Source organism: Pelophylax lessonae, assembly GCF_965119305.1.
Source record: "Pelophylax lessonae genome assembly, chromosome: 10".
NCBI lineage: Eukaryota > Metazoa > Chordata > Amphibia > Anura > Ranidae > Pelophylax > Pelophylax lessonae.
Window position 1 is genome coordinate 202,762,163 of NC_138777.1, and position 27,448 is coordinate 202,789,610.

At 45.7% G+C, this 27,448-nt stretch overlaps 1 protein-coding gene across 1 annotated transcript in view; it reads right to left on the reverse strand.

The window, feature by feature from the left end:
• CNGB1 (cyclic nucleotide gated channel subunit beta 1) overlaps positions 1–27,448 on the reverse strand; it is a 107,120-nt gene that overhangs the window by 34,629 nt on the left and 45,043 nt on the right. Inside the window, exons 15-23 of the mRNA XM_082271041.1 lie at positions 27,100–27,160; positions 26,053–26,089; positions 21,173–21,280; positions 14,165–16,390; positions 9,612–9,798; positions 8,697–8,729; positions 7,642–7,683; positions 6,341–6,394; positions 6,123–6,134 (exon numbers count right to left, since the gene is read on the reverse strand). Coding sequence (XP_082127167.1) covers positions 6,123–6,134; positions 6,341–6,394; positions 7,642–7,683; positions 8,697–8,729; positions 9,612–9,798; positions 14,165–16,390; positions 21,173–21,280; positions 26,053–26,089; positions 27,100–27,160 — 2,760 coding nt within the window. The remainder of the gene's footprint in view (positions 1–6,122; positions 6,135–6,340; positions 6,395–7,641; positions 7,684–8,696; positions 8,730–9,611; positions 9,799–14,164; positions 16,391–21,172; positions 21,281–26,052; positions 26,090–27,099; positions 27,161–27,448) is intronic.

Here is a 27,448-nt window from a genome sequence, read left to right on the forward strand (position 1 = left end):
TGGCGTCTAGCAACCAGTGATGTCGCACCTTCTCCCACCACCCCCTCTCTCTCTCTCCCCCCTCACTCTCTCCCACCCCCTCTCTCTCTATCCTGCTCCCTCTCCCACCACCTCTTCCTCTCTCTCCCACCCATCTCTCTCTCTCCCCTCACTCTCTCCCACCCCCCCTCTCTCTCCCCTCACTCTCTCCCACCCCCTCTCTCTCTCTCTATCCCGCTCCCTCTCTCACCCCCTCCCTCTCTTTCTCATCCCCCTCACTCTCTCTCACCCTTCTCACCCTCCTCTATCTCTCTCATCCCTTGCTCTCTCCTTCTATCATCCCCTCCTCTCTCTCTTTCCCACCCCCTCTCTCTCTTTCTCTCTCCCTTTCATCCCCCCTCTCTCTCTCTTACCCCCTCTCTCTCATCCCCATCTCTCTCTCTCTCTATCTCTCTCATCCCTCCCTCTCTCTCTCTCTCACCCCCCCTCTCTCTCCCTTCCACCCCCCCTCTCTCTCATCTACCCTCTCTCATCCCCCCTCTCTCTCTCATCCCTCCCCCTCTCTCCCATCCCCCCTCTCTCTCCCATCCCCCCTCTCTCTCATCCCCCCTCTCTATCTCCCAACACCCTCTCTCTCCCCATCACCCTCTCTCTCTCTCTCTCTCTCCCACCACCTTCTCCATCTCTCATCCTCCCTCACCCTCCCATACCCACCCCCCTCTCTCTCTTTCCCACCCCCTCTCACCCCCCCCCCCCACCCCGTGAGATCTCAGGGGTTCTTTCTGGGACTTGTAGTCCTTCAATTTTGGAGGGAGTCACATCCGTTAAACAGGAGGAGGTGGGGCAAATTTACAAAGGAGGGGGAGTGGGCACCCAATTTTAGTCTTGCCTAGGGCAGCTCAAAACCAAAATACACCACTGATAGTACCTGTCCTAAAATCTCATCTGCTGGGGTTGGAAATACCATCCCTTGAGAATGAACAATCTCCCAAACATGGTCTGAAGTGCTTGTCCAGAGGGTCTAAAGCAGGCCATAGATGAATCTATTTTTTTTCCCCATTTAACCAATGGGTTGAATGAACAAAAATGACTTGATTCCTATACACACACTCGATATGTATTGGGGAATCCTCCCCACTGAACCTTTGTATTCTGACAGCGAGGAGACTTCCCTGCCACCGGAATACACTAATCCAACAGTCTGTTTGTACAGAAGTCAATTGGTGCTATTTCATTGCATGCCACAAACATTTTGGCACTTGCTACTATTGGCTTAATCCCCCTTCTACACCCAGTGGGGGGCAGGGGGTGTCTGATAGGTGGATGGGGGGTACAGATTCCTATCCGCACTCAGGGAATTGTTTTAACCCCCCCAAGCTACTAACCTCCATCAGGGCAGTCACAGCATAGTGGATTAGACTGCCGTCTGCACGAAGACTGGTCTCAGTAAAAAACAAATCCCTCTCCAGCAGAGATAGGGAGCAAGTTTAAAGGAGATTTATTCAGACAATTAATATAATATACACAAGTGCTACTTAAGCCTTTTAGTATTTTAAAGATAGTAAAAGTTACCGGTCTACTTCAAAATGTAGCCAACGAAGTTTAATAAAGCAGTTAAAAAATACAAATCAGTACAGTCGGAATTTTGCAAGAAAGGGCTTTTGCTAAGATACCCTTATAGGGTTAACCACTGTTAAAGTGATGCCAATCCCACATCAGAGCTCTGGGATTACCAGATGGTTAAATAGTAACTCCACTCTTGTTAAGAAAAAAGCATTCCCCTCTGGGTGATCTCTGTACATTACAAGGATTTTGGATTCCTTCCTTTTGTTATTCTGAAGAAATCCCTGTCTGTTTGTTTGTCTGTGCCCATGTGGAAAGTGCGTCTGTATGGGAGTGGTTTCATATTTATCAATCGGCTGCTGCACCTGCAGGGCTCTAATGAGGAACATTGCATGGTCTGCATCCCTTTAGATGGGATTTCCTATTGGGAGTATCTCACCAAAAAATGACATTTTTGTTGCAAGGGATGCCAAAAATCTGATTTGTATCTTAGTGTAGACTTCTGGGAAAATCAGTGAGCAAATCACACAAGCAGAAAAATATGTTTCTGGGGGGGGGGGGGGCGTTCTGTACATATTCTTTGTACAGAGCTCCTCCATTTTGCATTACATTTTACAGAAAATTACAGAGCTTCAGATTAAAAGGAAAGATCATTTTGAAAATGTTCAATTAATATATGACTTGAGTTGCAATTGTATATGTTATATTATTTTTTTATTTTCTACTTGTTTCCCACAAAAGTGGAGTTACCCTTTAAAGTAGAACAGGGGAGGACTGGACCAGGGGGCAAGGGAGCAAGGGGGCAACTGGCCCCTAGGCCACTCTTATGGCCCGTAAAAGGCTGCACCGCTTCTGCCACAGACATGCCTAAAGGATTCCTGGTGAAGAGAAGTAAAAAGTCCCTGCCGCGACCTGCGAGTTGAAGACAAGGACAAAGCGCAACCTCTCCCCCCCCCCAGCATGGATGGTGTAAACTGTGTCTGAGCAGAGGCCAGTTCCATGCCCCACTGGAAACTGTTCTGCCCTGTCCAGCCTCAACTGAGCTGTCCCACCTCCCCCCAACTTCCCCCTGCTGGCCAGCACGGGAACCCGGATTCAGCTGGTAAGTAGAGAATATCTGGAGCAGGGCTTCAGCTTGGAATGGGGGTCAGAAGGGGGGTTGGGAGAGTTGGAGGGGGGGGGGTAAGGGAAAGTGGGAAGGGGGAGTCGCTGCACCATGGGCCTCTGGTTTGTACTTGCCCTCTGGGCCGAAAGTTGCCAGTCTGCCCCTGTCCCAGGTCACCAGAAATTTTGTCCACATTGGAAGATTTCCCCTCTATTACTTTTCTGGGGACAACCCGAAATTGGGGATTTTCTCTTACTTTCAATTCCAATGATAATGGTACACAGGACAAAAAGAGAGGAGGAACCTCCCTTGTCATTATCATTTTCCATAAGTGGAGTTACACTTCAAATAGACCGCATGGTGTCCAGGTAGGTACCATCATTCTGCCCCAAGCCACTGTGGTACTCAAAGCATTCAATGCACGATAGGGGGATCAATCAGACACAGAAAAGTATCAGCCGGGAAAATTAGATGCAGAGCCGACACACTCGGAGGCAATAAAATTGGGCAGATTCTACATAATCTGCACCGCCATGGTGTCATCTGTGGGAACAATCCCAAACACCGTCCACAATAACCCCACAAAGTGCCTTATTTAAGGGTCCAGAAAGCGGGGTCTGGTAAGTGAATACCTCCCAACTTTTTAAAAATTGGAACGAGGGACACTTATTATCAAAAGTATGTAGGCATAGGACACACCCCCTGCCATGCCCCCTTAAAGGATAATTATACAAAAAAAATGATTTGTTAAACCAGGGGTGGGGAACCTATGGTTCGGGGGCCGTATGCGGCCCCCAAAGTCATTTTGTCCGGCCCCCTGTGCAGCTGTGTCTGTGTCTCTCTCAGCTGATATGTCAGAACGGAGCTGATGCTTCCTGTATAGTTTGTGCTTCATTATGACAGTCTGAGTGAGTCACAGGCGGAGAGCTATCAAATGCACTCCGAATGTGACAAATACAGGAGACATCACCTCTTCCTCCAGCGTGGCGCTGCTACACTTCTCCTAGACAGCATTTCCTGCCAGCAGCACACACAGCAATACCAGCCAGAACCAGCAGTACCAGCAGTACTCACAGCAGTAGCAGCCAGAACCAGCAGTACCCACAGCAGTACCAGCCAGAGCCAGCAGTACCAGCCAGAACCAGCAGTACTCACAACAGTAGCAGCCAGAGCCAGCAGTACTCACAGCAGTACCTGCATTACTCACAGCAGTACCAGCCAGAACCAGCAGTACCCACAGCAGTACCAGCCAGCAGTACCCTTAGCAGTACCAGCCAGCAGTACAAGCCAGCAGTACCAGCCTGAGCCAACAATACCCACAGCAGTACCAGCCAGCTGTACCCACCAGCAGTACCAGCCAGCTATACCCACCAGCAGTACCTGCCAGCAGTTCTTTTTAAAACTTACCACCACAAAAAGTCGAGTGCGCTGTAAAACCAGTTGCGAGTAGCAACATCATTAATACCAGCTAACATCACACACCTCACCAAAGAGAAGCAGTTGCAGCCATCACATTAGGGGTGAGTTAATTAAATGTTTGACCAAATATAACAGGCTAATTTTTAAGTTGATAATTTTGTACGGCCCCCGAATTATTTTACAAATACCCAAATGGCCCTTGGCAGAAAAAAGGTTCCCCACCCCTGAGTTAAACCTACAAATAACCACTACTATTCCTTTATACTGGCTTGAAATGTATAAAAATGCAGCAATTTAGAAATTGGATGAAAGGTTTAGCTCTGGGAAACACTTTTTGAAAGATAAATGGTGCATTTTATATACAACTATATAGCTCAGACCAAAATGAGGGGCAAATGAGGAGGAAAGAGGAACAGAGGGGATTAGTTCCAAATCAGGGACAGTTCCTCAAAACCAGGGACAGTTGGGAGCTATGGGAGTGGCAGGTGATCAGCCACAAGTTTTTTGCAGTCAGGAGAGAGGAAAGGGTTGAACTCCTACAAGGTGAGGAAGACAAAATATAAACACGGGGACTGGATCAACCTCAGACTTTATAGGAGAGGGTTCTATAGGGTAGGAATGAAGATGGAGTTTGTATACTTCCAATGAGTTAAGTGGGGTACACACTAGTAGAAAATCTGCCGAAAATTCACGCCCGATGTGAAATTTTCGCCTACTGTGTACACAACTTTCAGCAGCCGATGCCGACATTTTCAACGAAAAAAAACGGAGGGACAAACACCAAAATTTTTTTCGTCTGTCCCCAGGCGACCGATTTTCGTTTAATATGTATGCAGTACGTCCGTGAAAAATCGGATACGAAAGACCGCTCATGATCTGAAGTTGCTGACAACCCGGAAGTCTAGGAACAAATGTGCCAAAAAAAAGAAAAATCGGACGAGAAATTTCGTGAACATTTATGCACTGTAGACTAAAAACGGTTATGAACGTTGAGAAGACGGAGGATATTTCGTCCGATAGTCAAGGTATATATATATATATATATACACACACACACTCACACACAATCAAATACACAGAATGTATACAATCATATATACACAATGCATCTGTACAGAATACAGGATATCAGATACCAGACCTGTGTGTCCAGCAGCAAATGAAAACAATGGGGCCATGTGGCAGAACTCACAGTGCCACACTGTGTCAACCCTATAATGTTTCTACAAAAGGGGGTCCCATAATTGGCCCACAGACTGATGCCTAATAATAGGTCTACAGCTGGGTGAAGGAGACCCCATAGTAGGTCTTAAATTGGAGGGAGGGACAGAGAAATCCCCATAACAGAGCTATAACTGGGAGGGGAGGACAGAGGGGACCCTATATTAGGTCTATAATTGGGGGGGAGGAACAATCGGTAACCCATATTAGGTTTGTATTAGGTTTGTGATGGGGGGGGGGGGGGCAAAGGGAACTTAATATTAAGTCTATAGCTGAGGAGACCCTATATTAAGTCTATAGCTGGGTCAGGACAGAGGGGAACCTATATTAGGTCTATAATTGGGGGGGAGGAACAATCGGTAACCCATATTAGGTTTGTATTAGGTTTGTGATGGGGGGGGGGGGGGCAAAGGGAACTTAATATTAAGTCTATAGCTGAGGAGACCCTATATTAAGTCTATAGCTGGGTCAGGACAGAGGGGACCCTATATTAGGTCTATAATTGGGGGGAGGAACAATCGGTAACCCATATTAGGTTTGTATTAGGTTTTTGATGGGGGGGGGGGGGGGCAAAGGGAACTTAATATTAAGTCTATAGCTGGTGGAAGACAGAGGGGACCCTATATTAAGTCTATAGCTGGTGGAAGACAGAGGGGACCCTATAGTAAGTCTATAATTGGGGGGAGGAACAAATGGTAACACATTTTAGGTTTGTATTAGGTTTGTGATGGGGGGGGGGACAGAGGGAACCCAATATTAAGTTTATAGCTGAGAGGAGAACAGAGGGGACCCCATAATAATTATATAGCTGGGGGGAGGACAGAGTGGGACCTACTTTGCGATGGACCTTCGATCTCATATTGGCAGGCGCTGAGTCCCATCAGATTATTCACTGCTAATCCGCTTGTGTGTAACCTGATCCTCCCTGCCTGAGAGATGGGCCAGCCTGGGGAGCGTTACTAAGAGAAGCCGACAGGTAACTATGGAGGACCAATGTTGCTAAGAGACCATCTGCGGGAAGAAGTACATCACTGCATCATTATCATAACTTACTGCGTCATCTTCATTTCCTCCTCGCTCTCACTGTGATAACACGACATCTGCAACCTGCAAAAAGATAGATTGTTCCTTCAAATCTGTATAGAGAAGAGATCACTGCTACCTATAGGTACTCCATATATTCCAATAATCTTTGCATACCCCCAATATTCTCTATATACCCCTGTAATATACCCCAATCTATACATACCCTCACTATTCCAATATTCTCTATATATCACCAATCATCTTTGTATACTCCCAATATTCTCTATATACCTCCCCAATATATCCCAAATATTCTTCATATACCCCCAATATTCTTTATATACCACCATAATTATCTATATACCCCCCATAATATACAGTACCTCCAATAATTTATATATACCCCCAAATATTCTCTATATACCCCCAATAATATACCCCTTGAATCTATATGTACCCAAAATATTCTATCTATACCTCCCACAATATATACCCAATAATCTATATATATACCCCAAAATATTCTCTATGTACCACTAATATTATATTATCAATAATAAACCCCAAATATTTTCTATATACCCCCAATATTTTCTTTATACCCCCAATAATATACACCAAATAATATCTATTTACCCCAATAAATATATATATACCCCCAATATTCTCTATATACCCCCAATATTTTCTATATAACCCCAATAATATACCCAAATATTCTCTATATACCCTCACAATTCTCTATATAATCCCAATAATATATCCCAAATAATCTCTATATACTCCAATATATACCACAAATTTTCTCTATGTAACCCCAATTAAATATCCCTAATAATCTTTATAAACTCTATATGCCCCTATATTATATTACCAATAATATTCTTTATATACCCCTAAGATTATACCCAAACTATTCTCTATATAAACCCAATCTGCTCTATATGCCCTCAATCATTTCTTTATAACCCCAAATATTCTCTTTATACCTCCAATTATTCCAACGCTCTCTATATACCCCCAATATTATAATACCAATAATATACCCCCCAACCATCTCTGTATAGCCCTGAATATTCCAATATTCTCTGTAAGCATCTTCCAGTCATCTCTGTATAAGGCTGATCATACATTATACAATCTCCTTTAAACTTACCATCAACTATGTATATGAGGATAAACCTAAGCGCAACATTCAGTTTGCATCCAAGCAGGCAGGTCCTTGTATTACATAGTTGATGGTAGATCTGAAGGAGTTTGTACAATGAGATTGCATAGTGTATGGTCAGCCTAACCCCACATACCACACATCCTCTGCATTATCTTACTCTGATTCATCTTCATCTTCCTCCAGAATCCAAGACAGACGTCTGAGGAGACAAAACATTCTATTACTGCTCAATATAATAATAGTAGGACATATGAGTGTAAGCTCCTCTGGTGCAGAGACTGATGTGACTGGCTCAGTGTTCTCTGTACAGCACTGCGGTATATGTCAGAGCTATATAAATGTATAATAATAATGTGTGACTGTGGGGGGACATTAGTGTGTAAGCTCCTCTGGTGCAGAGACTGATGTGATTGGCTTAGTGTTCCCTGTAGCTCACTATGGTATATGTAAGAGCAACGTAATGTATAATATTAATAGTGTGTGACTGGGGGGGGGGACATTAGAGTGTAAACTTCTCTGGTGCAGAGACTGATGTGATTGGCTCAGTGTTCTCCATACCTCACTATGGTATATGTCAGAGCTATGTAATGTAAAATATTAATAGTGTGTGACTGTGGGGGGGGGGGGGGGGGGTGACATTAGAGTGTAAACTTTTCTGGTGCAGAGACTAATGTGACTAGCTCAGTTTTCTCTGTACAGTATTGTGGTATATGTCAGAGCTATGTAATGTATAATAATAATAGTGTATGACTGTGGGGGGACATTAGAGTGTAAGGCAGGCCATACATGGTGAAAAATGCATTTCCTGCAACCACGGGTTGCAGGAAAGAAATTAACAGGAATCCCCCATCAACATAGACAGTGCTAACAGGGGAAACCCTCCTGCTGAGCAATTGTCTGCTCCTGGCTAGGGCGAGCGGGGACGCCGCCCTCGCCAGGAGAAGACAGTGATTATCGCTAGCGGCTATAGCAGCCGCTAGCAATAATCATTAGAGAACCTGGCAGGCTGGTTGTACCCAAGTTGATCGATTGATCAACTTGGTACATTCAGCCTGCCCATTAGCGGTCCGAATTTCGGTTGGTTCCTGCTAAACCGGCCAAGATTCAAACTGTGTATGGCCAGCTTAAGCTTCTCTGGTGCAGAGACTGATATGACAGGCTCAGTGTTCTCTGTACAGCACTATGGTATATGTCAGAGCTATATTCACTTACTCATTCTCAGACTCGATGACTTCTCTGTCCATCCTGCAAGTAAATGACATTTTGTGAGGGGCGGTAGAAGTTATCACAGTTGCAAATCTGATGACTTTGTCATACATGGATTTATGGGAGGGTATTATGTGTAGTGTTATGGATACTCTTATGTGGGTCTCTGCCCTTACAATGCATAGCAGCTTTCCCTGCTTGGTGTAGGGGTAGGGACAGATACATAGTCTGTGTGGGTGACACATCTCAGACTGTCAGGGACTCGGAGGGAGACCCTGATGAGTCTTTGCAGAGCCGCGAACGGAGAGGAGAGGGACATACTAAGAGGGGGAAACCAGCGGCCAGGCGCCCTAGGCGGCAGTGCGCCCTAGGCGACTGCCTAACTTGCCTAGTGGTAGCACCGACCCTGTGTGGGTATGAAGTATGGCAGCCTCTTAGGTGTCCTCAGATGTTCGTTTACATTTTACGTCTTTTTCTACCTTCTGATGATTGGGGATGAATGGCCAATTTGGTAAAAAGAAAAAGATTTTGCTGAAAAATGACTAATCTTCCTTTCAAATGGTTGAATTTGAAAGGATTTGAAATGAATTTACCTTCAAACCCTTCCCATAATGCTTCATTTTTTTTGTGTATTTTGTGGTTATTTGATCATTTTATAAATGAATAAAAAAGAAAAAAAAGAAAAGCAGCGAACAGAAAGGAGAGCCCTCGGGATTCATGTAAAGACCAACCCCTAAACACCCCGAGAAAACATTATTCCACCAGCATTGACTCCAATGAATTTCACTAAAAATCCCAAATTTCTGTTGGGAATTTTGATTTGAGAACGGTGAGTCTGGCTGATCCCTGTCATTGTGTCCAGAAATGTGTGTTGTACAGAAGATGTCTCCAGTGGTGTGAAATTATGTACTCCATGCTCACCCTCGAACCTCCACCTCCGCTTTCGGCATGACAATTGGAATGGTCAGGCTCATCCCATCCTCCTCGACGGTCACTTCTTTTGTGGCCTCTGCCTCCAGGTGAGACTCCATTTCTTTTGTGGCCTCCACCTCCAGGTGAGACTCCATTTCTTCAGTCACCACACTCTGGTCCACCAACTCCTCTATGGCTGTAAGATCAGAGTAGGGTTAGGGCTCCATGTACTAGACACTGCACACAATGCACTCACTGTAAAGACAAAGTGAGTGGGGGAGGAGCGGTAGAAGTGTGCACTTACCAATAGTAACCAACTAAAATTCTCTTTCCCCACTTCACTGAAAGATGACTACTGATTGCTTGCTATGGATTACCCTCATTGTATTACACAACACTGCGTACATCTGTGGGCGGGGCCTACTCGCTCTGCACGTGGGGTGCTTATCTGTCCCCTGGGCCAGACGGGGCCATGTTCATGTGAAAGTCAACATTAAGGTAGAACCCTGACTTAGAATTGAGCCGTACACTGTGTGTAGCTGTGTAGCAACATAGAGATCCCATCTGTGAAGCACTCCGTCCCATTTCTCTGCATACCTTGACCTCCAAACAATAGCATTTAGAGAGAGACATGGTTGAGCCTGTATCCTGCTCCACCAGTCTAGCTTGTCTCTGCCACCTCATGCCCAGTGACAGAATGGGGTCTGCCGTGCACTAAGCGCTGACCTCGTGCATGCACTTATCTAACCCCTTCAACTCTCCCGTACCATCAGGGGAGGACTGGGCCAGGGAGCAGGGGGGCAATTGCCCCCTGGGCCACTCTGATGTCCTGTAAAAAGGCTGCACCGCTTCTGCCACAGACATGCCTAAAGGATTCCTGGTGAAGGGAAGTAAAAAGTCCCCACTGCTGACCTACTGAGTGCGGGATGAAGACCAGGACCCCCCCCCCCCCAAGAAAGAATGGTGAAAACTGTGTCTGAGCAGAGGCTGGTTCCATGCCCCACTGGAGACTCTCACCCAGCCAGCCCCAATCGAGCTGTCCCAGCTCCCCCCAAATGCCCCCTGCTGACCAGGTCGGGAACCCTGATTCAGCCGGTAAGTGGAGTGGAGAGTATCTGGAGCAGGGCTTCAGCTTGGAATGGGGGTCAGGAGGAGGACAGGAAGAGGGAGAGTGGGAGGGGGGCCAAGTCACTGCACCATGGGCCTCTGGTTTGTACTTACCCTCTTGGCCGAAAGTTGCCAGTCTGCCCCTGCGTACCATGCAGCTAGGTTCATGGGCTCGCTGTACCATAGGATGGGTTTTGGGGAACCAACCACCAGGGAGAGAAACAGAATTCCAACCCCCTCACTACCAGAGGACCTGTCACACATGCCTGGTACCACTCTCCGCTGTCTGGCTGCTATTACATTCCCATCAGTTTATGGTTACCCATAGCAACTATATTCCTTCCACCTTTGCTGAGTAAACCCTTCATAATGGCCTTCCATACTATCCTCTTCAACCCTGTGTGTGCTTTTCAGGCCCTGTTCTTTTGATATGCCAAATACCACCATGCAACCTGTTACAAATAACTTCAGACCAGGCTTTTGAACATTTAATAACTTTACTTGTGATCCTGCAGCAATACACCTCAAAGTGCATTTAGATAGAGTCCTTTTCTATCTAGTCCCAGGCTGTCCCAGGCATATCTTTTCAGGTGGTAGTCCATAACTGGAAGAGTCCTTGTGAGGTAGCTTCCCATGCAGGGAGATAGCAGATTGCTTGTGGTTAGTTACATCTTCACTGGTGGACTTCTTGCTTCTTTCCCATGCAGTCCCAACTCTCTGAGCCCAGCCTTCCCCCTATTTATATGCAGCACAGGGTGGAGGGCAGAACCCAAAAAAGCCTAGGAATAATGCAGTACCCGCATTACTCCTCCCTATGTGGGCAGCGCATAATCTATGCCTAATACCAGCGCCATTAGTAGGCACCTGCCTATACACGGCACACACAGTACTGACAATCGTCATATGATTTGTGCATCCAGTGGAGTATGTCAGTGCTATACAACATTATCATTACAAATGCACAATGAAGATAAAAGAACACAGAACATGGACTACATGATATGTATAAAATTGAAGGTTTGCCCTGGGATCCAGAGAATCCACCTCTGTGTACCCTCTGATACTGGTTCCTCTTTATTCGTTTTGGGTTAAGCCATACAAAGCCACGATTAGCCTATGCAAAAAGAGAACCTTACTGATCAATAAGAGCAAAAATAGTGCTCTCATTGGACAGAGCATGGCAGGTGGAACTTTTAAGTCGGGGAAGTAAAGTCCTAAGTAACTGACTAGAAACAGGATCAGAGGGGAGCACAGAGAAGGTCAGCAGAGGTAATGGCAAGCTGGAAGTTCTGCCATCACAAATCTGACCAATATTCGTCTTGGGCAGCAAATGTATCATGCTGGCTCTTTTTGTTTGGGATAGCTGGGAGATATGATGGGAATAGTGAACTGTGGGACTGGAGTGAAGTGACCCTTAGTATGAGGGGAAGCTCCTTCCAAGTATTGGGAGTTGGCTTATTATTGCCCCTTCTTCTGTTTCAGACCCCTACATGTATGCCTACATATTGTGGGGGACATATCGGGTGTTTTTCCGGCTCCATCTATCTTAGAATTCGTTGTGACCCCTGGATAATACCGGACTCGACACCCCCCCCCTCCCCCCTTTGGGATTAGCCCTGGTCTTTTCCTTGGGCTATGAGCCCCTTCATCTTGGCTCCCTGTGGTTGTGTGTGGTGTCATGTGCATGACCAGTGACCTGACCTCATGGTTGTTCAGCACCATTATCCATCATTATCTGTAATGTGGTGAGCATAATTCAACTCTTGTAAATCTCATATTTAAATATGATTGTAATAGTCATTTATAAGAGAGATCAGAATGTTGTTGAAAATAATGTTGTAACTAATGATATATCTTTTCTTTTGTAATAGTCTACCTGAGACTCTACGTGGTCTTTGAGAAAGCCCGCCCCAGGGCGAAACGCGTCAGACCGTCCCCTCTTGGTTGAGACTACTATGGATGTGTTGTATATTGTATCATGAGATCTTTTTTAATCCTTTTTAAAAATTTAATAAAGCTATATGTATTTCTTCAATATGTTGTTTATTATTTAAATCTGTGCTCACCTATCAGGAGCCCTCCTCAACAATCCCTTTCCTTTATTGAGAGGAACCAGTGTTTTGCTACCTTGGGTATCTAAACCTGTATCCTCTGTCTTATTCTGCCATCACAAACTCAATGACTATTGTGCCCAAAACCAGATATTTCCTTCATCCTCCCAGTCACCACTCAGCACAGCCATATGCTATCTTTCCTGCAGGGGATACCTCTTGTACTCATTTGACACTCTGCCAGCCCCTGATCTGAGAGGTCTCAGGAGTATGCAAGCCTCCTCCATCTAAATTTGAGTATGGAAGTCTCCAACACTTAAATATGAGCATGGAAACCACCTAAGTAGCCACCTGAGTATGAAAGCCTTGTCCACCTAAATATGACTGTGAATGTCTTCCTAAATAAATATGAGTATGAAAGCCATGGATGCCTCCGCAACCTAAATATTAGTATGACAGCCTCCTTTCTTATGTATGAGTATGAAAGCCTTGTCCACCTAAATTTGACTGTGAATGTCTCCCTACCTAAATATGAGTATGAAAGCCATGGATGCCTCCGCAACCTAAATATTAGTATGACAGCCTCCTTACTTATGTATGAGTATGGAAGCCTCCTTCACTTAAATTGTAGTATGGAAGCCTTGTCCACCTAAATACGAGTATGGAAGCCTCGTCCACCTAAATACGAGTATGGAAGCCTCTTCCACCTAAATACCAGTATGGAAGCCTCGTCCACCTAAATACCAGTATGGAAGCCTCGTCCACCTAAATACCAGTATGGAAGCCTCGTCCACCTAAATACGAGTATGGAAGCCTCGTCCACCTAAATACCAGTATGGAAGCCTCGTCCACCTTTAATACGAGTATAGAAACCTCTCCACCTAAATATGAGTGTGAAAGACTTTTCCTCCTAAATATGAGAATGAATGCCTTTGCAGCCTGTATATGAGTATAACAGCCTCTTCACCTATGTATGAATATTGAATCCTGTCTACCTAAATATGAGCATAAAAGCAAACTCCACTTAAATATGAGTATGGATGCCTCCTCAACCTATGTATAAGTATGGAAACCTCCTCCTCCTAAATATAGGTATGAAACCCTCCCCTCCTGTGTAGGAGTATGGATGTCTCTTCACCTAACTATGGGTATGAAAGTCTTGTCCACCTAAATATGAGTATGGGAGCCTCCTCAACCTGTATACGAGTATGAAAGCCTGCTTTATCTTTATATGAGTATCAAAGCCTCCCCAGCCTATGTATGAGTAGAAAAGTCATGGGTTTTGGAATGAGGGTCAGAGTGATTCCCTCCATGCTCATATGTTGGGTTTTGCCCCAGAGGTTTTCATTCACGTCATCTAAATTCTATACAGAGACCGTAGGTTTAATCTTGTTATCAGTATACCTTCAGTTTGTTGTATCTCCTCTGTAGATTTACATGAAGAAGACTCTGTTAGGATCTCCAGCTTCTCCCTATTTGGTGGATTGTGTTCTCCAATCTCCTCTACATGACACAGATCTGACACCATGATCTCCTCTGCTTGGGGTATGTCTTTAGTTGGCACGTCCTGACCCTGGTCACAGGCTCTGTTCGATTGATCTACATCCAAACTGTGCTCCTCGTTGTGGTCAGAATTTTCCTCTTGGACAAGCTCATCACTGGGTATGTGGAATGACTCTTGCGGACCCTCTGTGTGCCCTTCTGTCTCCTCTGGATGGACATCTTTCTCCATGGGTGGTGTGGTTTGGGTTTGTCTATCCTCTGTCTGCACTGGTAGGTCTTCATCATATGACATCTCTCTTTCTTCATCTGTCTGACACATGGTGTCCTCAGTTTGAGTGTGCTGCTCCTCAGTCTGGATCATTCTGTCTTCATGGTGGGGCTCCATTTCTGAACTGTCTGCACGTTTCATTCCTATATCTTCTTCTGTATCATTCTGGGTTTCTGGAAATAAAAGTGAACTCTTTAGATGTGGCGGTTCATTTTGCTGGAGATCATTACTGACTTTCTCATCTCTGGGTCTTTCAATGTCATTTGTGGGTGATATTTCAGCTGCATCCATTGGTGTGTCATCCGCGACTGCCTGAAAGGCATCATCCAGTTCCCAAGCTTGATCTTCCTCTGCAGAAAGGTGCATAGCAATAACTTTGGGCTGTATATTGACCTTGGACATCACAGTATGTCCACTATCATCTTCTATGTCTCCTAAATGTGCCCCATCACCTTCGTGAACTTGACCTGTGATGCTGTTGGAGTCTTGTGGCAGGTATATGTTTTCCACAACGTCCTCTTCAGAGCATTTTATTATATTCTCATCTATAACCTGCTGGTCTTCCTTTGGTGGATCTTCCATAACGTCCTCAGCATCTTCTGTTTTGGATATTTGCTCTCTTTTTTCGCTATCTGTTCCATTGGGTGTCTGGTCTTCTAATCGACAACATTCCGCTGCTTCTTCGTCAGATATCATCTTCTCCATGTTGAGGATCTTTGGTGACTCTTGGGGTTCAGATTCCAGTAGTGGTGTGCCCTGGGTCTCCTCAGTATGTTCTCCATCTTGGGGTTCAGATTCCAGTATTGGTGTGCCCTGGACGTCCTCAGTATGTTCTTCATCTTGGGGTTCAGATTCCAGTATTGGTGTGCCCTGGACCTCCTCAGTATGTTCTTCATCTTGGGGTTTAGATTCCATTAGTGGTGTGCCCTGGACCTCTTCGTTATTTTCTTCATCTTTGGGTTTAGATTCCAATAGTGGTGTGCCCTGGACCTCTTCGTTATTTTCTTCATCTTTGGGTTTAGATTCCATTAGTGGTGTGCCCTGGACCTCTTCGTTATTTTCTTCATCTTTGGGTTTAGATTCCAATAGTGGTGTGCCCTGGACCTCTTCATTATTTTCTTCATCTTGGGGTTTAGATTCCATTAGTGGTGTGCCCTGGACCTCCTCAGTATGTTCTTCATCTTGGGGTTTAGATTCCATTAGTGGTGTGCCCTGGACCTCTTCATTATTTTCTTCATCTTTGGGTTTAGATTCCAATGGTGGTGTGCCCTGGACCTCCTCGGTATGTTCTTCATCTTGGGGTTTAGATTCCAATAGTGGTGTGCCCTGGACCTCCTCAGTATGCCCTTCATTAGTTCCAGGAATGTGAGTGGTGGTCTCCACTGTGTTGTTGCTCAGTTGCAATTCAGTTTTGGATCCATTTGGTGCATTTCTATTATTCTGTATTTCTTTTTCGGGATCTTTATGTGTCACTCTGCTTTCATTATACTGTGAAGATTGCGGAGTGTCCACTCTCTTCATGTCCTCCTCACAATCTTCAGACCTCTCTTCCCTCTTGGGGGTGTCTATAGATTGTATTTCACCATCTCTCCTGGGTCCATCATGTGTTATAATCTGGTTGCTGGACAGACTGAGTGGACATTCCCCAACTTCCACAGAGCTAATTGGAGGCTCTTCGACTGTCCAGTCCATCTGTCCATCATCTGCTGCCTGATCTTCCTCTGCACTCCGCGCAGTGGTGGGCTCAGGGAGGACCTGTCTCTCTTCTGTTGAGTCTGGCCTCCACTGTTCCTCTTCTGCACTCTCCGCTTTGATCATGCCTCTGCTCTGCTCTTCAGGTGCCTCGAAGGAGCCTCTCCCTGGAAGGGAGGAGCAGGGCACGGGGTTACCATCATATTCATCATCCTGTCAGTACAGCATTATATTCAGTCCACACTGTCTCCAGATGAGGGCAGAGCTCCTGGCAGTGCACATACACTGGGTCCTCCAACAGCTCTGAACAGAACCCCTTTGTACCACACCTGCTAACTAGTCCTCATTTCCAGGGACAACTGGAGAAGAACCATCCCAAAATACAACTGTCCCCGGAAATGTCTCTCTGATGTCCCTCATCTGCGATTTAATAAATGTGTCACAATTTCCTGCATGTTTTACTCAGTAGTTCTTTCTTCAGTTATAACATATATGACAGAGCTAGAATTCCAATCCTCAGAACTGGATTGTGGTGAAGAGGACAGGCGGTGCAAGCGGTGGAGTTACTTCATCTTGTAAATTTATGGTGACAATTAGGCAAATTTCAGATCATTTCGCTGGACTAGAGACAATGTTCCTGGTTCTTTACAGTAATATATGTGTGTATATACATATCTATATAGTCCTATACAGTGAGCGTGTATGTGTCTTTTATTAGGCAGGTGTGGCTCCACCCACTCCACTCTAATGACCAGTTATACAGTATTATCCTAGAAATAATTTAATACACAATATCAGGGCTTTTTTTCAGCAGGAACGCGGGGGAACGCAGTTCCGGCACCTTCAATGGGTGCTGGAGGGTCTACTTATGCTGGCTGCTGGGAGATCTATTGTTGCTTGAGGGGATCTATTTTTGCATGGAAATCTATTGTTGCTGGTGGAGGATCTGTTGATACTGAGGGTTAATTGTTGCTAGAAGGGATCTACTGTTTAGGGAGGGGTCTACTGCTGGCTGCTTGAGAGTCTATTGATGCTGGCTGCTGGGAGATCTTTTGCTGCTGGCTATGGGGGATCTATTTTATTGCTTTTTCTGTTATCATAACCTAATTCCATACATTCCAATACAAAATTATACTTGGTTCTATATTCTCTAAAAGAGGCTGTACTGGAAGCTGGGTAGGGGGTGGAACCAAGGTTCAGTGCTCAGAGGTTGGAGGTTGGAAGGGGTGGAACCAAGGGTTAGTGCTTGGAGGTGGGTAGGGGGTGGAGACACAAAGTAACTTTGGGGGGAGAAGGGGGGAGTTCCTGTACCTATTGTCTGAGAAAAAAAGCCCTGCACAATATCAAATGCCCTCCACCAGGGCCACTGAAAAGGCAGTACAGGCAGTCCTCCTATACTGGGCCCGGGCACCATCAGTTCAAAAGAGGGGCCCAGGCACCTGCTGAGCAGGAGGGCCGGCTGTACTGTTTTACTGCAGACACCAATCCTCTTCTCCCTCCACCTGCAATGCCCCCAGCTTCTCTTCTTCTTGCTCCCACCAGCTGCACTGCAGGGGGATTGGTCCTAGCACATAAGCCCCTTCTATCTGCTGTCTAGGCCCACTGCTTGCCCCTTTCCTCCACAGCACTTTTGGCTTCCCTCCTCTCCCCCCGGCAGCTACTGTGGGCACAAAGGGAGATGTTCCAAGATATAAACACAGGGGGCGATCGGTACCAATCACTCCTGTGTCCATTCATCACTGAAGCATAGTAAACTGTGTTTACTATGTTTCAGTTTGTGAATGAGCAGAAATCCTCAGAGTGTTTCCAATTCATTAATCTGTGCTGTTGAGGCTGCAAAGAATGGGACTGATAAATCTATGTCCTCAGTCACTTTCAGTCGGGAAGGGGGGGGGGGTGTTGTCAGGTAGGCTGTATAGAGTACTGTTATTTCTAACAGCAGCCCTGCCATTTACTCTAAGCCATACCATAGAGACTTTACTTTCCTGAGAATTGTGGGAGGGGTAGAGACACAAACTACTAAGTGGAAGTCTTGTAACTGTGGAAGGGGCAGATACACAACATACTGTAGGGGAATCTCACTATTGAGACATAAACTACTGGGGCAGGGAATGAATCTCACCATAAATGGAGGGGCAGAGACACAAACTACTGGGGGAAATCTCACTATTGTGAGAGGGGCATAGGCACAAACCACTGTGGGGAAATCTCATCAGTGTGGGAGGGGCAGAGACACAAACAACTGTGGGGAAATCTCATCATTGTGGGAGGGGCAGAGACACAAACAACTCCATTGAAATGTCATCCTTGTGGGAGGGCAGAGAAAAAAACATACTGGTGAGAAATCTTACCATTGTGGGAGGGGTAGAAGACACAAACTACTGTGGGGACAGCTCACCATTATGGGAGGGGCAAAGAAACTATTTCAGAGAAATCTCACCATTGTGGGAAAGGACAGAGACCACTGCTGGAAAATCTCACTAATATGGGAGGAGCCGAGACACAAACTTCTCCTTGGAAATTTCACCACTGTGGAAGAGGCAGGGACAAAAACTACTGCAGGGAAATCCGAAATCTAACCATTGTGGGAGGGGCAGAGACACAATCTTCTCCATGTAATTCTCCCCATTGTGGGAGGGGCAGATACAAATTACTGCTGGAGAATCTTACCATTGTGGGAGGGACAGATACAAACTACTGCTGGAGAATTTCACTATTGTGGGAGGGACAGATACAAATTACTGCTGGAGAATCTTACCATTGTGGGAGGGGCAGATACAAATTACTGCTGGAGAATCTCACCATTGTGGGAGGGGCAGATACAAATTACTGCTTGAGATTCTCACCATTGTGGGAAGGGCAGATACAAACTACTGCTGGAGAATCTCACCATTGTGGGAGGGACAGATGCAAATTACTGCTGGAGGATTTCACTATTGTGGGAGGGGCAGATACAAATTACTTCTGGAGAATCTTACCATTGTGGGAGGGACAGATGCAAATTACTGCTGGAGAATTTCACCATTGTGGGAGGGACAGATACAAACTACTGCTGGAGAATTTCACTATTGTGGGAGGGACAGATGCAAATTACTGCTGGAGAATTTCACTATTGTGGGAGGGACAGATACAAATTACTGCTGGAGAATCTTACCATTGTGGGAGGGGCAGATACAAATTACTGCTGGAGAATCTCACCATTGTGGGAGGGGCAGATACAAATTACTGCTTGAGATTCTCACCATTGTGGGAAGGGCAGATACAAACTACTGCTGGAGAATCTCACCATTGTGGGAGGGACAGATGCAAATTACTGCTGGAGAATTTCACTATTGTGGGAGGGGCAGATACAAATTACTTCTGGAGAATCTTACCATTGTGGGAGGGACAGATGCAAATTACTGCTGGAGAATCTCACCATTGTGGGAGGGGCAGATACAAATTACTGCTGGAGAATCTCACCATTGTGGGAGGGCAGATACAAACTACTGCTGGAGAATCTCCCCATTGTGGGAGGGGTAGATACAAATTACTGCTGGAGAATCTTACCATTGTGGGAGGGGCAGATACAAATTACTGCTGGAGAATCTCACCATTGTGGGAGGGGCAGATATAAATTACTGCTGGATAATTTCACCATTGTGGGAGGGGCAGATACAAATTACTGCTGGAGAATCTCACCATTGTGGGAGGGGCAGATATAAATTACTGCTGGATAATTTCACCATTGTGGGAGGGGCAGATATAAATTACTGCTGGAGAATCTCCCCATTGTGGGAGGGGCAGATACAAATTACTGCTGGAGAATCTCACCATTGTGGGAGGGGCAGATACAAATTACTGCTTGAGATTCTCACCATTGTGGGAGGGGCAGATACAAACTACTGCTGGAGAATATCCCCATTGTGGGAGGGGCAGATACAAATTACTGCTGGAGAATCTCACTATTGTGGGTGGGGCAGACACACAAATTACTGCTGGGAAATCTTACCATTGTGGGAGGGGCAGAGACACAAATTACTACTGGAGAATCTCACCATTGTGGGAGGGACAGATGCAAATTACTGCTGGAGAATCTCACCATTGTGGGAGGGACAGATACAAATTACTGCTGGAGAATCTCACCATTGTGGGAGGGACAGATGCAAATTACTGCTGGAGAATCTCACCATTGTGGGAGGGGCAGAGACACAAATTACAGCTGGGAAATCTCACCATTGTGGGAGATGCAGAGATACAAACTACTGTAGGGAACCATTCTGGAAATCACCCTGCATCCTATGTAATGTCCCACGGGTAGAGTCCAGTACATCAGTACACAGAATACCACAATTTCTTCCTTTCACAACAAAGTGTCCTCCAAATTTTTCTGGGAATGCTAATGGATATCCTAAATCAGTGATGGCAAACCTTGGCACCCCAGATGTTTTGGAACTACATTTCCCATGATGCTCATGCACTCTGCAGTGTAGTTGAGCATCATGGGAAATGTAGTTCCAAAACATCTGGGGTGCCAAGGTTTGCTATCACTGTCCTAGATGCTCTCAGTTGATAGTCCTAAGGGAGGATGTTGATTTGTTGGGTTGGCTCATCCTTTGAGGTCATGTCAGTGCTGGTTGTTTCTGCGCATTAATAGGGTACAGATGATTAGTATGCATTCCCTGTATCTAGGTGCCCTCATCATGTGTTTCTGCCTGGTGGGTACCTTTTAGGGAAATTTCCACATACTGTCCTTATGAAGAGCACTTTCAGCCTTGTTCAATAAAGAGTTCTGATTCATCAGTGCAGTAACTGGTGGCAGCCAATCAGAACTCACTCTGCTTACGTTTGACCAGTACAGGACCAATTCTCATTGGTTGCAGGTGGAAGCTCTTTATTGGTTTTATGATAAGGTTTTGGATATTGGATGAGTATGATAAGGTAATTGTTGATTATTTTCTGGTACCTACCAGCCGTTTCCTCTTCTACACACGGAATGGTGATGGGCTCCTCTGGGGCGGTCTCTAAATCTTCCACACACAGATTGTCCTCTGCCGTTTCTGATGGTAAGATGGAGACTGCAGGGAGAGAAGGATCTCGGCATTATCGCGCATACAACAAACCACACATCTCCAGACACTCTGCTTTCTCAGTTTCCCCATATTTCCAGAGGCCACTCCCACTTCAAGCTCCACCCATTCTACATTTGGCAATTAATATTTAGGCCGAATCACATCTTCACAAGATGCCTCCATTCAGTCTGAATCCTAAGACTATTATTTTTTTTTAAAGTGCAGCCTGCTGAGTAATGTGTGTGTGTGTAACCCTTGCAGGTGTGTTAATTACCTCTCACAGAGATCACAATACTCCCCCTGACAATGCATTCATCTGCTTTATTCAGAAGCACAGCACCATCTTTGTTCAGGCATCAGCCAAGGTCACCACTTACTTCCTGGACTGAGATGGCACAGTCATGTAAATTCTGGTGCCTGTGCAGTTCTTGGCCGAGTTCACAAATGACACAGATTAGCCCCAGCCTCTCACCTTGTGACTTGCTACAAAGTTACGATGTACAGTCTAATCACTGTGGGATAAAAAGACTGATGACATGCTTCCTTTTGCCTGCAGCAGGCTGATGACATCATGTAAGGAGTGTCATGTCAGGAGCTCAAGGGCAGCTTTTTCATAATAAAAAGTGGACATTTTCTGAGAAATGCTACTGTTATTGCATACTGTGACATGTCAGGAATTTAAAAATGTGGACATAAGAATATTGACAGGTCCACTTTCGTGAAACAAATAATGCATCAGAAACAGATTTCAAAGGATTGGAAGATGTGATTGGCTGCAATGGTTTCCCACATATTCTTTATTTGGGGGTCAGCCTTATGCAGCATCTGGATCCGAGATCAGGAAATGATAGTCCATGCATTGATACACATTTATAATGTTACGTCATCTGAATGAGCAAACAATAACAGGACTTCATGACATCACACAACGTATTGGTGCAACACCGCTTTGCTGGAAACAATAAAAAGCTAAAATACTCTGAGTTAAAACACATGTTGTTTGACATATTGATCTTTATTTTCTGTGCATACTGGCTGAGAAAAAGATCATCATATTTGAGCCCAAAGTCCACAAATTTGAGAATAGTGACACTAAAGCAGTGTTAATTTCGTCGACTAAAACCGACTAAAATGTTTTCGTCGACTAAATTAACACAATTTTAGTAGACTAAAATATGACTAAAACTAAAACCATTCAGATGACTAAAATACGACTAAAACTAAAATGGCATTTTAGTCAAAAGACTATAACTAAAATTAAATCGAAATTTGCTGCCAAAATTAACACTGGTGCATGCTCAAAGCTTAATACCATAAATAATAACATATTAGATTTTTCACTCCAGGACCAGTAGTAGTATATAAGGAGTTTGGAAATTGTAGAGAAATGCTTAAATAATGCATTACAAATTACAATTGAACTACACCCATTCGATTATAGATGACTAAAATGTAGGATGTTTTAGTCGACTAAAATGTAGGATGTTTTAGTCGACTAAAATGTAGGACGTTTTAGTCGACTAAAATGTAGGACGTTTTAGTCGACTAAAATGTACTGGAGTTTTAGTCAACTAAAATGTACTGGAGTTTTAGTCGACTAAAATGTACTGGAGTTTTAGTCGACTAAATACGACTAAAACTAAAGCACTTGCAGAAGACTAAAATGGGACTAAAACTAAAATGCCATTTTAGTCCTAAGACTAAGACTAAAACTAAATTGAAATTTGCTGCCAAAATTAACACTGCACTACAGGGGAGGTAAGAGAACTATGAGACTGCAGGGGAGGGAAGAATAGATATATGACGCTGCGGGGGGAGGGGGGGAGAAATATAAACCTGCAGGGGAGGTGAGAGAACTATGAGACTGCAGGGGAGAGAGAAAGAGATTTATGACACTGCAGGGGGAGAGAAATATAAACCTGTAGGGGGGGCGAGAGAACTATGAAACTGCAGGGGAGGGAGAAAGAGATTTATGACACTGCGGGGGGAGAGAGATATATAAACCTGCAGGGGAGGTGAGAGAACTATGAGACTGCAGGGGAGGGAGAAAGAGATTTATGACACTGCGGGGGGGAGAGAGATATATAAACCTGCAGGGGAGGCGAGAGAACTATGAGACTGCAGGGGAGGGAGAAAGAGATTTAGGACACTGCAGGGAGGGGGAGAACTGTAAACCAGCAGGGGTGGGGAGAAAGCTGTGACCCTGCAGGGGAGGGGAGAGAGCAGTGACCCTGCAGGGGTGGGGATGAGAGAGAACTGAAACCCTGCAGGGAAGGGGAGGAGAGAGAACTGTGACTTTCGGGGAAACAAGGAAAGGGGAGACTGTGACCCTGCAGGGGAGGGGAGAGAGCTGTGACCCTGCAGGGGAGGAGAGGGGAGGGGAGAGAACTGAGACCCTGCAGGGAAAGAGAGGAGAGAGAACTGTGACTTGCGGGGAAAGAACGAAGGGCGAGATTGTGACCCTGCAGGGGAGGGGAGAGAGCTGTGACACTGCAGGGGAGGGGAGAGAACTGTGACACTTTGGGGGTGGGGGGAAAGTGACCCTGCAGGGGAGGGAGGAAGAGATGTATGACATGTTCAGGGAATGGGAGAGAACTGTAACCCTGCAGGAGAGGTTAGAGAACTTTACCATTGCAGGGAGGGGAGAGAACTGTGACACTGCAAAGGAGGGGGAGAGAACTGTGACATTGTAGGGGAGGGGAGAGAACTGTGACGGCTGCAATGTCACAGTTCTCCTACAGAGGAGGGGAGAGAACTGTAACAATACAGGGGAGTGGAGAAAATTATGACACTGCAGTGGAGAGGAGAAAACTGTTACACTGCAGGGGAGGGGAGAAAACTGTTACACTGCAGGTGAGGGGAGAAAACTGTTACACTGCAGGGGAGGGAAGAGAACCATGACACTACAGGGGAGGGAAGGAAACTAGGAGACTGCATGGGAGGGGAGAGAACTGTGACAATGCAGGGGTGGGGTAAGAACTGTGGTACTGCTAGCAGTAGTGAGAATGGTGAAACTGCAGGGGAGGGGCGGTGTGGCAGGGAAGGGGAGAGAACTCTGACCCTGCAGGGGAGGGAACATTGCGGGAGAAGGGAGAGAGGAAGAAAACTGTTACCCTGCAGGTGAGGGAGGAGCGCTGAGACATTGGCAGTTGTGAGGGCATAGCTGACACTGCTGTGGAGGGCAGACTGCTGTGATATTGCAGGGGAGGTGAGAAAATGTTGACACTGCAGGGGAGGGGAAAGCCTGGGGGCAGTGTCACTTTCATTCACAGGGCACATACCCTGCTTACTTCACATGGGTGGAGCCTCTAGAATAAAATAATGGGGGGGGGGGGGGGTTCATGGGTGGACATGGCTATTTCATGTCTTATTAGTACTCGTATAGTTCCAACACACACTGGAATACAATTTGATTGGTTACATCAGGTGAAGGCGACAAGGTGCAAAGGGGTGCATAGATGGAGCAGACTCAAAACATGCAGGAGAGACACTACACCACTGGGTATCCTGAGCTCTTTGGGGGCAGCCCCACAGACACAGCCTGTTTTGTGATTTATATAAGATGTAACCCAAACCAACCAGAACTCATCTTTCACAGCTCTCACTGATTGGTTGCTCACTGCATTGACCATCATTCAACAATCAGAACAGAAATCACAATAGGTTCTGGTATTTCTCATTTTATTCAAGTCTCTCCCCTCGGTCCTGACAGTAAGCACATCACATTCTGATTCTGGGTCCTGCCAGTCATGTAATAAATGGAAAGTTCTGGTGGTATGTCGGTCACTTAACATATATTATTAGATTGCTGCTGTTATTTGTCCAGCTACTAATTGCTAAGCCTTCGTTTACAAGGAATGTCCGCAGTTAAACCAGCCACTAGGCGCTACAAGCCTCCGAAATCCACTGGATGGCGGTCACCAGTCTGAGAATGAAGCGCATTCTCCATCTTGGTCATTAGACTGGATGGTGAGGTGGATGGAGCGGATGGAGAGGGTGCCGGTCTTCTGTTTTCCATTGTTTCAGGGGTCAGTTACACCCCACTTCCCTCTGAAACAAAGGAGAAGTGAAAACAATTAATATCGTCCAGACTGACCCACACCGAGCGCCATCCATCATCGTACCCCGGAGAAAGGCGAAAGGTGGAAGATCTGACCACCAAAAGATCATTCTATAAGTGATTGTCTCTGCACACTGAATTACATAGGTGGGGGGAGGATTGATCATCCGGAATATATATTCTGGAATGCGTGCTATCAGTTCATGATCATACAGTGCAGCCAGGGGGGTCTATCCTAAGGATAGACATTCCCGTAACTGCACAATCTATGGGGAGATCCTTCACTGATCAGACCTTCCAACCAACATCCAATGTCTATGAAAAAGATTCTACCGTGTTGAAGCATCAGGCCTGGTGTGTCGAGGCTATGAACCTGTCTGATGCTCAGAGTGCATTTTACGTGAGCAGAGCTCGCAATCTGCATAAAAGGTTTCTTATATTTGTCAATGAGAGGTTCTCACCACCAGGCATGTTCAATGAAAGTCTTGTGAGAATCTATGAGGTGCAGGAATAAAATTCCACTATGGGTAAAGTCACATGACAGGTGGTGACCCCATAATGAGACATTTGGTCAGAATACCCCAATCTCTCCCTGACACTGACAGGCCGTACAGAGCATGTTTGACCCACATTCACAGCACCTGAGCCTCACTAATCTAATTATAGCAAACATCCATAATGCAACGGGAGGAAAGAGGATTAAAGAGCACACACTTACTTTGCTCCACTTGGCAGAGCATAACGTTCTGTGAGTCCTGTTGGGAAAAAGAAAATGATGTGTGTTGTCACCAACATGAAGACATAACAGGGAGCCTACACTGTCATTAGGGGATCACCATGGACCCACAAACACCATACAGTGGGTTTCCATGGGCCTACAAACACCATACAGGGGATCGCCATGGGCCCACAAACACCATTCAGGAAGGTTCTACATGGGCTTATAAACCCCATACGGGGGGTTCTCCATGGGCCCACAAACACCATTCAGGAAGGTTCTACATGGGCTTATAAACCTCATACGGAGGGCTCTCCATGGGCCAACAAACACCATACAGGGGATCTCCATGGGCCCAAAAACACCATTCAGGAAGGTTCTACATGGGTTTTTAAACCCCATACAGGGGCTCTCCATGGGTCCACGAACACCATTCAGGAAGGTTCTACATGGGCTTATAAACCCCATACGGGGGGCTCTCCATGGGCCCACGAACACCATTCAGGAAGGTTCTACATGGGCTTATAAACCCCATACGGGGGGCTCTCCATGGGCCAACAAACACCATACAGGGGGTCTCCATGGGCCAACAAACACGATACAAGAGGGTCGCCATGGGCTCACAAACATCATCTGAGGGGTAAACATAAACGGCCATGTACTATACAGGGGGGGTCATAATGGGAACACATAACCATCCAGAGAATCAGCATAGGTCAACATACACTATATAGTGAGTATTTTTTATGGGTCCACATACAACATCCAGATTGTTCACCATGGGCAGTTGGGCACCCATACACCATTCAGAGAGTTCATTATAGGCACACATACACTATACAGGGGGGTTTGCCACAGGCACACATACACATATTGGGGGACTCCATGGCCCCACATACCCTATCCAGGGAGTTTCATTATGGGCCCACATGCCCATAGGGGGGTTACCATAAACACACACACCATCCGGCTGACCCTACAGTCTGGATATGTTGGTATTCTCTATGTATATAAAGATCTTCATACAACAGAATGTCGGCAGCGTACCTGTTTTGTCACGGGCTGCGGGATGACCTTCTCCAGGCCCTGAGTGATCCAGCTCAGAACTCTGCCAACAAAACATTTGTATATTATTAATCTAATGCAGTGTGCCGCTCCTTTAAGGGATAGTTGGCAATCTTGGGTAGGTGCTAGTGAGAAAGTATAGTTTTGAGCCTTGTCTGCTTACCAGGTAAATCTATATTGGTCTCTGCCTACCAGAGAGCAGAATTGGTTAGTAAGGTCTGCTCAATGTGCTTAATATGCGATTCGTTGTGTCTAGAAAGAGTTTCACACTGGTCCAATAGGGAGGCATGTTTGACAGTGGGAGGAAACCTGACGAATGGATGCATAGGCT